Genomic DNA, 12,726 nt, shown 5'->3' on the forward strand with positions numbered 1-12,726 from the left:
TTTATCTTTTAGTTAAATACAAAAGAATTTGATGCTTCACTTATTTATACATGTTTCCATACACATACTGTACATTACACATACAATGTACCATATATCTACCACTCACATAAACACATGCATACACAGACACAGACGCATACATACATGCATACACACACATACATTTACACTTTTATTTTTATTTTCTATCTATCTTCTTCGTTTCTGTCTATCTGTATCTAACCAAATAACAACCCATCCAAACTAGACCTAGTATATAAGCCCAGGAACCATACAGTCAGTATACAATACTATCACCTCGAGTCCTTTTCGTATCCATTCGTTCTTTAGCGTTTAGCTCCAGCTACTGTATGACCTATCCACTGTATGCATTTAATATTATATGATTCTTTATTTCTAGGGAGCAGAGGTTGACGGGCATTATGGTGTTTGTTCTGACTGGTCTCTCAGTTTTCCTCGCTCCAGTTCTACAGGTACTTCAGTACATGCATGAACAAGGAATATAATGTGTTGTCACTTCACACTAACCCTATAATGTCGTATTTAAACGGCTTCTTTTGTAATTCAGTACATCCCCATGCCAGTCCTGTATGGAGTGTTCCTCTACATGGGAGTGGCCTCACTGAGTGGCATACAGGTACATTGAATATTCATGTTGTATTTTTCATGTTTTACTTGTTACTCCATCGGAAGTCATTTTTCAATTACAGAAAACAGAATAGAAAATAGAAATGCAGAAAAATTGTAGGAACGCTGGATACTTGGATTAGCTCAGGAAAATAGGTGGAATCTAATTATAAGAAAAGTAAAGTAAATGGTGTAACCAATGGAACCCTATATCTATATTTCAGAGTAGAAATATCTAGCTTTTTGTTTGTTTTCTAACATAAATGTGGGACATTTTACGGAGTAAAAATTAACTTGTTAGTAGGGCTGGGCGATATGGAGAAAATCAGATATCACAATGTTCTTGACCAAATACCTCAATATCGATATTGCGGCGATATTCTAGGATTGACCATTGGTGCTTTAACAAAATATCTTAATACTTAGATTTTAGATAAATAATCATCAGTAATGTGGATATAATGACTAAGTGGGTAAAGGCAAATAATAGAACAGCTAGAACAGTCTGGTAAGTTCAGACAATGACATCACTTTACTGTAATGCAGCCTTTAAAACGAGTAAAAGACACCACTTCTGTCATATTACGAGATCCAAAATCTAAGACGATATCTAGTCTCATATCACGATATCGTATTGATATATTGCCCAGCCCTACTTGTTAGTGCTCTCAAAAATGCCTAAATCTTAAGCTGACATCTTCAAATTGCTTGTTTTGTTTCAGCAATGTTTAAAATTTCCAAAATTCCAAAGATATTCATTTAACTATCACTTAAAAGATAAGATATTGAACCCCAGAGGGGGGAATTTAGTTGTTGCAGCAGCACGAGGACAGAATTAATACAGATCAATAGAGAAAGTCAAATAAATGTAAATAGTTCAACGTACATTTGACATGTGTAGAAACTGAGAACACTTTCTGAGAGCATGTTTTCTGTTCCAGTTCTGGGAGCGTATCAAGCTGTATCTGATGCCGCCCAAACACCAGCCAGACTTCTCCTTCCTGCGTCACGTTCCTCTGAGACGCGTCCATCTTTTCACGCTCGTCCAGATCGTCTGTTTGGCCATCCTCTGGATCCTGAAGTCCACCTTCCTGGCCATCATCTTCCCAGTGATGGTGAGTGTGTTACCCTGTATCATGGGTCCTGTGGGTTTCTGTGCGTGACGAATTTATAGGAAGACAGATGTCGAAAAAAGTCATAGTATGTCGAAAAAGGTTATAGTACAGTATGTCGAAAAAGGTCATATTCTAGAATGTCGAAAAAAGTCATAGTATGTTGAAAAAGGTCATAGTATATAGTATGTCGAAAAAGGTCATAGTACAGTATGTCGAAAAAAGTCATAGTATGTCGTAAAAAGTCATAGTATAGTATGCCGAAAAAAGTCGTAGTATGTCGAAAAAGGTCATAGTATAGTATGTCGAAAAAAGTCATAGTATGTCGAAAAAGGTCATAGTATAGTATGTCGAAAAAAGTCATAGTATGTCAAAAAAGTTATAGTATGTCGAAAAAAGTCATAGTATGTCGAAAAAGGTCATAGTATAGTATGTCGAAAAAAAGTCATAGTATGTTGAAAAAGGTTATAGTATAGTATGTCGAAAAAAGTCATAGTATGTCGTAAAAAGTCATAGTATAGTATGTCGAAAAAAGTCATAGTATGTCGAAAAAGGTCATTGTATAGTATGTTGAAAAAAGTCATAGTAGATCGATAAAGGTCATAGTATAGTATGTCGAAAAAAGTCATAGTATGTCGAAAAAGGTCATAGTATAGTATGTTGAAAAAAGTCATAGTATGTCGAAAAAGGTCATAGTATAGTATGTCGAAAAAAGTCATAGTATGTCGAAAAAGGTCATAGTATAGTATGTCGAAAAAAGTCATAGTATGTTGAAAAAGGTCATAGTATAGTATGTCGAAAAAAGTCATAGTATGTCGAAAAAGGTCATAGTATAGTATGTCGAAAAAAGTCATAGTAAGTCGGAAAAAGGTCAGAGTATAGTATGTCGAAAAAAGTCATAGTATGTCGGAAAAAGGTCAAGAGTATAGTATGTCGAAAAAAGTCACAGTATGTCGAAAAAGGTCATAGTATAGTATGTTGAAAAAAGTCATAGTATATTGAAAAAGGTTATAGTATGTCGAAAAAAGTCATAGTATGTCGAAAAAGGTCATAGTATAGTATGTCGAAAAAAGTCATAGTATGTCGAAAAAGGTCATTGTATAGTATGTTGAAAAAAGTCATATTATGTCGAAAAAGGTCATAGTATAGTATGTCGAAAAAAGTCATAGTATGTCGAAAAAGGTCATAGTATAGTATGTCGAAAAAAGTCATAGTAAGTCGGAAAAAGGTCAGAGTATAGTATGTCGAAAAAAGTCATAGTATGTCGGAAAAAGGTCAGAGTATAGTATGTCGAAAAAAGTCATAGTATGTCGAAAAAGGTCATAGTATAGTATGTTGAAAAAAGTCATAGTATATCGAAAAAGGTCATAGTATAGTATGTCGAAAAGGTCATAGTATAGTATGTCGATAAAAGTCACGAAAAAAAGTCGGAGTATAGTATGTCGTAAAAAGTCACAGAAAATAGTCCTAGTATAGTATGGACCTTTTAGCCTTGCAGCGCCTGATGTAAATGTCCTGCATATTGGGGAGAAAAGCTCTGATGATCTGCATCCAGTCAGCGAGCGTAAGCCGTCCGTGTCCTGGGTGAACTGATGCTAAGCTTCATTAGGAATCCTTCCTCCACCACTCGGTCATTTTCTGTCCCCCGTGTGTAGATCCTGGGTCTGATGGTCGTGAGGAAGCTGCTGGATCTGATATTCTCACAACACGACTTGGCCTGGCTGGACGACATCCTGCCAGACAAAGACAAGAAGAAAAAGGAGGACGACAAGACGAAGAAGAGGGATAAAAAGGCGGCCGAGCCAGACAGCGACGAGGAGGTGAGGGAAATGTTGACAAAAAAAAAAAAATCTAATTTAAAGATTACTCAGCACACACACACAGATTACGCTTATCAGTTCAATTTTCTAAGCACAAACGGACAGTTGGAAAAACTACGTTCAAATATCCAATTTTTCATTTTTTTCCACTTTGACAAATTAAAAAATTGGATCTTTAGCCTGTTTTTCCAATTTTCAGTTTGTTCAGAAATTGAGAAAATTACAAAATTGCTTCTGAGCTCCAGATATTCATTACTGCCATGGTATTCTCTCCATCTACATTGCGGAATATGCAGGTCATTAAGTGCATATGGACCAAAAAATAAAAAACAACTGAAGAAAGGGAGAGAATACCACGGCAGTATTGAATAATTGGAGCTCAGACGCAGTTTTGTAATTTTCTAAATTTCTGATCCTCTGAATAAAAACGGAAATTGGAAAAACAGTTTTAAAATCCAATTTTTTAATTTGTCAAGGCGGAAAAAAATGAAAAATATGATATTTGAAAACATTTTTCTGTTTTTCCAAATGTCCGTTTGTGCTTAGAAAATTGAACTGATAAGCGTTACACTGACCCAACACGCAGCTACTGTAATCACCAAAGTTGGCAAGAGTGGAACTCTTTTCTCAGTATTTATTTGCGTATTGAAATGTCTGTCACTCCATCTTTTGTGGGTGTGTCATTCCTGACTAATACTGTGTGTTTCTCCTCTCTGTCCCACAGTGTTGCTGAAAAGGCACTGTACAACACTTACGTATTTTTTGTCCGTCCATCCTCCTCTTAGTGTGTCAGTCTACCTCTCCCACTTTTCTTCACTCTGCATCTTTGTGCCCGTTGTGTCCACCGATGATTCTGACTGAAGGATAAGGCTAATGCTATTCTATATTTTTCTCCACAAAAAGACTGAAATCAACTTTTAAAAAATGTTTTAAGGTCACACCACAAAGCAGTCCTTCCAGAAAAATGCAGAGTTTTTTTGTGATTGTTGCGGGCAAAAATCCTTGGTTATGCGGCACGTTTTCTTAAAAAATGCGATGGAATATGCGGGATATTTATGCAATTTTATGTGATTAAAAAAAAGTGATTCCCTACCCCCCTCCCCCCAACACCCTGCTTTTTGATGATGTTCACGTCGTAAAGTTCCCATGGCAACAGGGGAAAATGGCTGCTCTTGTGTGAAGTGAACGCAACATTTTTCAACTTTCTGCTAAGATATATTATGGGACGAAAATGCGGGGATTATGAAATCATGCAAGTCCCCGCATATTTTGCGCGGAAATCGGCAATTTATGCGGTGAAAGTGGGGCGTGTTTGAAAAATAAATAATAATAAAAATAATAATAACAATCGCATCATCACGTTTTTCTGGAGGGACTGACAAGAGGAATTAATCAATGTGTCCTCTTGAAGTCATGAAGTTTTTAAATGTTAAAAAAATCGGTCACAAGTATATAGTTTCATTTTTAAAAGTCTCAGTAATTTCATAAAACAGCTAAACACTGTAGCTTTTATGGGGGGAGGGACTATTTTCAGTGGCGGATTAATCCTCATTAGGTGTATTTGGGATTGAGCCAAAAAAAAAATACACTACAGTGTACATGTTAATGAAGGAACATGTCACCCAGTGCAACACTGTGGCTCATTGGTGTGTTTTTGATGTAGCTCCACGCCAGAAATATAGAACATACACAAGCGAAATATAGAACATATAGAGTCTCATCCTTTAAAATCTCAGTTTGTCCTGCATGCCGAACACTTCCTGTCTCTGTCGCTCAGCCCAACAGCTCTGTCCCCCCTCCAGTGAAGATTCCCATGGAGGCCATAGAGTCCCACCCTGAGCCAGTCCCCGTCCATGTTAACCCTCCCGCCCAAATCCAAACCTCTGATTGTGAGTACACCAGCCCTTTTAGTTAGTTATGTAAATGTTTGATGCCATTTATTAAATGTGATAGAGTGATTATAGAGCTTTTCGTAGATGTTGCTCGTGACCATGGATGACTATTATTTTTCTTTTGACATTTCACATTGGCATACAATAATGTGACTGAGTTATTCAACTTTTCAATTGAATTTACATGCATTTTAAATAACCTCGCTTTTGTAAGTAATCCATCGCATACTTTCAACATAGTATACTATAACGTTTTTCGACATACTATACTATGATTTTTTCGACATACTATACTATGACCTTTTTCGAGATACTATACTATGACTTTTTTCGACATACTATACTATGACTTTTATCAACATACTCTATTATGACTTTTCGACATACTATACTATGACCTTTTTCAACATACTATACTATGACCTTTTTTGTGACTTTTCGACATACTATACTATGACCTTTTTCGAGATACTATACTATGACTTTTTTCGACATACTATACTATGACCTTTATAGACATACTATACTATGACTTTTCGACATACTATACTATGACCTTTTTCGACATACTATACTATGACTTTTCGACATACTATACTATGACTTTTTTTCGACATACTATACTATGACTTTTTTTTGACATACTATACTATGACCTTTTTCGAGATACTACAGTGGGGGAAATAAGTATTTGACCCCTTGCTGATTTTGCAGGTTTGCCCACTTACAAAGAATGCAAAAATCTACAATTTTAATCATATGTACATTCTAACAGTGAAAGACAGAATCCCAAAGAAAATTCCAGAAAATCACATCATATGAATTTATTAAAATTGATAACCATCTGATGAGGAAAAACAAGTATTTTACCCCCTGGACAAACAGCATGTTAATATTTTGTAGAAAAGCCATTATTGGCCAGCACAGATGTCAAACGGTTTTTATAGTTGGTGACAAGGTTTGTGCACATTTCGGCAGGGATGTTGGCCCTCCTCCTGCAGACAGCCTCCAAATCATTCAGGTTCCGAGGTTGTCGTCTGGCAACTCGAATTTTAAGCTCCCTCCAAAGATTTTCAATCGGATTCAGGTCTGGAGACTGGCTAGGCCACTCCAGAACCTTGATGTGCTTCTTCTTCAGCCACTCTTTTGTTGCTTTGGCGGTGTGCTTAGGGTCGTTGTCGTGCTGAAACACCCATCCTCGACCCATCTTCAGCTCTCTCACTGAGGGAAGGAGATGTCGGTCCAGAATTCCACGATACATGGCCCCGTCCATCCTCCCCTCAATACGATGGAGTTGTCCCGTCCCCTTGGCTGAAAAGCACCCCCAAAGCATGATGTTGCCACCACCATGCTTGATGGTGGGGATGGTGTTCTTTGGGTTGTACTCTGTCTTCTTTGCCCTCCAAACACGACGAGTTGAGTTGAGGCCAAAAAGTTCTATTTTGGTCTCATCTGACCACATCACCTTCTTCCAGGCCTCTTCTGAGTCGTCCAGGTGGTGAATGGCGAACTTCATGCGGGCCTGTACATGTTTCTTCTTGAGCAGGGGGACCTTGCGTGAGCTGCAGGATTTCAATCCATGACGGCGTAGTGTGTTACCAACCGTTTCTTTTGTAACTGTGGTCCCAGCTGCCTTCAGTTGATTCATCAGTTCCCCCCTTGTGGTTTTGGGATGATTCCTCACCGTTCGCATGATCAGGGACACCCCACGAGGCAAGATCTTGTGTGGAGGCCCAGACCGAGGGAGGTTGGCGGTGGTGTGGTGCTTCTTCCATTTCCTGATAACTGCACCGACAATTGATCTTTTCTCTCCAAGTTGCTTTCCGATTCTCTTGTAGCCCATCCCAGCCTTGTGCAGATCAACAATCTTGTCCCTGATGTCCGTAGAAAGCTCTTTGGTCTTGCCCATGGTGGTGATGTTGGATGCTGGTTGCTTGGGTGTTGACAGGTGTCTTTTATACAGGTAACGAGGTGAGGCAGGTGTATTTGATGTAGATAATTGGTTCGGATTGGGGCTGTGTCTTAAAGAAAGACTAACTGGCTTGTAGGAGCCAGAATACTTGCTGTTTGTCCAGGGGGTCAAATACTTGTTTTTCCTCATCAGATGGTTATCAATTTTAATAAATTCATATGATGTGATTTTCTGGAATTTTCTTTGGGATTCTGTCTTTCACTGTTAGAATGTACATATGATTACAATTGTAGATTTTTGCATTCTTTGTAAGTGGGCAAACCTGCAAAATCAGCAAGGGGTCAAATACTTATTTCCCCCACTGTATACTATGACTTTTTTCGACATACTATACTATGACCTTTATAGACATACTATACTATGACTTTTCGACATACTATACTATGACCTTTTTCGACATACTATACTATGACTTTTATCAACATACTCTATTATCACTTTTCGACATACTATACTATGACCTTTTTCGACATACTATACTGACCTTTTTCGTGACTTTTCGACATACTATACTATGACCTTTTTCGAGATACTATACTATGACTTTTTTCGACATACTATGACTTTTATCGACATACTATACTATGACTTTTCGACATACTATACTATGACTTTTTTTCGACATACTATACTATGACTTTTTTTCGACATACTATACTATGACCTTTTTCGAGATACTATACTATGACTTTTTTCGACATACTATACTATGACCTTTATAAACATACTATACTATGACTTTTCGACATACTATACTATGACCTTTTTCGACATACTATAACCTTTTTTCAACAAATTATACTATACTATGACCTTTTTCGACATACTGTACTATGACTTTTTTCATGACTTTTCGACATACTATACTATGACTTTTTTCGACATATTATACTATGACCTTTTTCGACATACTATACTATGACCTTTATCGACATACTATACTATGACTTTTTTTCAACATACTATAATATGATTTTTTCGACATACTATACTATGATTTTTTTCGACATACTATACTATGACCTTTTTCAACATACTATACTATGACCTTTTTCAACATACTATACTATGACTTTTTTCGACATACTATACTATGACTTTTTTCGACATACTATACCATGACCTTTATCGACATACTATACTATGACTTTTTTTCAACATGCTATAGTATGATTTTTTTCGACATACTATCTATGATTTTTTTTGACATACTATACTATGACCTTTTTCAACATACTATACTATGACCTTTTTCAACATACTATACTATGACCGTTTTCGTGACTTTTCGACATTCTATACTATGACTTTTGTCGACATACTATACTATGACCTTTTTTGACATACTATGATGTTTTTTCAACATACTATACTATGACCTTTTTCAACATACTATACTATGACCTCTTTCGAAATACTATGACCGTTTTCGACATACTATACTATGACTTTTTTTGACATACTATAGTATGATTTTTTCGACATACTATACTATGATTTTTTTCAACATACTATACTATGACCTTTTTCAACATACTATACTATGACCTTTTTCGACATACTATTCTATGACCTTTTTCAAGATACTATGACCTTTTTCAAGATACTATGACCTTTTTCGAGATACTATACTATGACCTTTTTCGACATACTATAACCTTTTTTCAACAAATTATACTATACAATGACCTTTTTCGACATACTATACTATGACTTTTTTCATGACTTTTCGACATACTATACTATGACTTTTTTCGACATACTATACTATGACCTTTATCGACATACTATACTATGACTTTTTTTCAACATACTATAGTATGATTTTTTCGACATACTATCTATGATTTTTTTTGATATACTATACTATGACCTTTTTCAACATACTGTACTATGACCTTTTTCAACATACTATACTATGACTTTTTTCCTGACTTTTCGACATACTATACTATGACTTTTTTCATTACTTTTCGACATACTATACTATGACTTTTTTCGACATACTATACCATGACCTTTATCGACATACTATACTATGACTTTTTTTCAACATACTATAGTATGATTTTTTCGACATACTATCTATGATTTTTTTTGACATACTATACTATGACCTTTTTCAACATACTGTACTATGACCTTTTTCAACATACTATACTATGACCGTTTTCGTGACTTTTCGACATTGTATACTATGACCTTTTTTGACATACTATGAGGTTTTTTCAACATACTATACTATGACCTTTTTCAACATACTATACTATGACCTCTTTCGAAATACTATGACCATTTTCGACATACTATACTATGACTTTTTTTGACATACTATACTATGACTTTTTTCAACATATTATACTATGACCTTTTTCGACATACTATACTGTGACTTTTTTCATGACTTTTTGACATACTATACTATTACTTTTTTCATGACTTTTCAACATACTATGCTATGACTTTTTTCGACATACTATACTATGACTTTTGTCGACATACTATACTATGACCTTTTTCGACATACTATGACGTTTTTTCAACTTACTATACTATACTATGACCTTTTTCAACATACTATACTATGACCTCTTTCGACATACTATGACCGTTTTTGACATATGACTTTTTTCGACATACTAAACTATAACTTTTTTCGACATACTATACTACAACCTTTTTTGACATACTATACTATGACTTTTTTCGACATACTATACTATGATTTTTTCAACATATTATACTATGACCTTTTTCTACATACTATACTAAGACCTTTTTCGACATACTATACTATGACCTATTTCGAGATACTATACTATGACCGTTTTCGACATACTATCCTGTGAATTTTCGACATCATATAATATGACCTTTTTCGACATACTATACTATGACTTTTTTCATGACTTTTCGACATACTATACTATGACTTTTTTCGACATACTAAACTATAACTTTTTTCGACATACTATACTACAACCGTTTTCGACATACTATACTATGAATGTTTTCGACATTCTATACTCTGACTTTTTTATGACTTTTCAACATACTATGCTATGACCTTTTTCAACATACTATACTATGACCTTTTTCGATATTATACTATGACCGTTTTCGACATACTATACTATGACTTTTTTCGTGACTTTTCGACATACTATACTATGACCTTTTTCGACATACTATACTATGACCGTTTTCGACATACTATACTATGACTTTTTTCATGCCTTTTCGACATATTATACTATGACTTTTTTCAACATACTAAACTATAACTTTTTTCGACATACTATACTATGACCTTTTTTGACATACTATACTATGACCGTTTTCGACATACTATACTATGACTTTTTCCGTGACTTTTCGACATACTATACTATGACCTTTTTCGACATACTATACTATGACCGTTTTCGACATACTATACTATGACTTTTTTCGACATACTATACTATGACCTTTTTCGACATACTATACTATGACCTTTTTCATGACTTTTCGACATACTATACTATGACTTCTTTCGACATACTATAATATGACCTTTTTTGGTCATACTGTATTATGACCTTTTTTCGACATACTATACTATGACCTTTTTCGACATACTATCCTATGACCTTTTTCGACATACTATACTATGACCTTTTTCGACATACTATGACCTTTATCGACATACTATACTATGACCTTTTTCGACATACTATACTATGACCTTTTTTTCATGACTTTTCAACATACTATACTATGACTTCTTTCGACATACTATAATATGACCTTTTTTCGACATACTATACTTTGACCTTTTTTCGACATACTATACTATGACCTTTTTCGACATACTATGACCTTTATCGACATACTATACTATGACCTTTTTCGACATACTATACTATGACCTTTTTTCGACATACTATACTATGACCTTTTTCGACATACTATACTATGACCTTTTTTCGACATACTATACTATGACCTTTTTTCGACATACTATACTATGACTTTTTCCGTGACTTTTCGACATACTATACTATGACCTTTTTCGACATACTGTACTCTGACCGTTTTCGACATACTATACTCTGACCTTTTTCATGACTTTTCGACATACTATACTATGACTTCTTTCGACATACTATAATATGACCTTTTTTCGACATACTATACTATAATTTTTTTTCGACATACTATACTATGACCTTTTTCGACATACTATACTATGACCTTTTTCTGACATACTATACTATGACCTTTTTCGACATACTATACTATGACCTTTTTTCGACATACTATCCTATGACCTTTTTCGACATACTATACTATGACCTTTTTCGACATACTATGACCTTTATCGACATACTATACTATGACCTTTTTCGACATACTATACTATGACCTTTTTTCGACATACTATACTATGACCTTTTTCGACATACTATACTATGAATGTTTTCGACATACTATACTATGACTTTTTTCGTGACTTTTCAACATACTATACTATGACCTTTTCGACATACTATACTATGACTTTTTACGACATACTATACTATGACCTTTTTCGACATACTATACTATGACCTTTTTCATGACCTTTTTCAACATTCTATACTATGACTTTTGTCGACATACTATACTATGACCTTTTTTGACATACTATGACGTTTTTTCAACATACTATACTATACTATGACCTTTTTCAACATACTATACTATGACCTCTTTCGACATACTACGACTGTTTTCGACATACTATACTATGACTTTTTTTGACATACTATACTATGACTTTTTTCAACATACTATACTATGACCTTTTTCAACATACTATACTATGACCTTTTTCGACATACTATACTATGACCTTTTTTCGACATACTATACTATGACCTTTTTCGACATACTATACTATGGCCTTTTTTCGACATAATATACTATGACCTTTTTCGACATACTATACTATGACCTTTTTTCGACATACTATACTATGACCTTTTTCGAGATACTATACTATGACCGTTTTCGACATACTATACTATGACCTTTTACGACATACTATACCATTACCTTCTTCGACATACTATACTATGACTCTTTTCGACATACTATACTATGACTTTTTTCGTGACCTTTTTCAACATTCTATACTATGACTTTTGTCGACATACTATACTATGACCTTTTTTGACATACTATGACATTTTTCAACATACTATACTATACTATGACCTCTTTCAACATACTACGACTGTTTTCGACATACTATACTATGAATGTTTTCGACATAC

General features: G+C 34.8%; 1 protein-coding gene across 6 annotated transcripts in view; it reads left to right on the forward strand.

Moving 5' to 3' along the window:
- Positions 1-12,726, forward strand: part of slc4a5b (solute carrier family 4 member 5b) — a 71,665-nt gene that overhangs the window by 51,537 nt on the left and 7,402 nt on the right. For 4 of the 6 annotated variants that reach the window (XM_028601817.1, XM_028601822.1, XM_028601823.1 and 1 more), the window contains 5 exons: positions 404-476; positions 572-640; positions 1,572-1,745; positions 3,398-3,562; positions 5,340-5,451. In XM_028601817.1, the coding sequence (XP_028457618.1) occupies positions 404-476; positions 572-640; positions 1,572-1,745; positions 3,398-3,562; positions 5,340-5,451 (593 nt within the window). Of the gene's footprint in view, positions 1-403; positions 477-571; positions 641-1,571; positions 1,746-3,397; positions 3,563-4,286; positions 4,330-4,425; positions 4,504-5,339; positions 5,452-12,726 lie in introns of those variants that run through there. The other 2 variants (XM_028601820.1, XM_028601821.1) reach the window with 2 other exon arrangements.

Source organism: Perca flavescens, chromosome 16 (genome assembly GCF_004354835.1).
Source record: "Perca flavescens isolate YP-PL-M2 chromosome 16, PFLA_1.0, whole genome shotgun sequence".
Taxonomy (NCBI): Eukaryota; Metazoa; Chordata; class Actinopteri; order Perciformes; family Percidae; genus Perca; species Perca flavescens.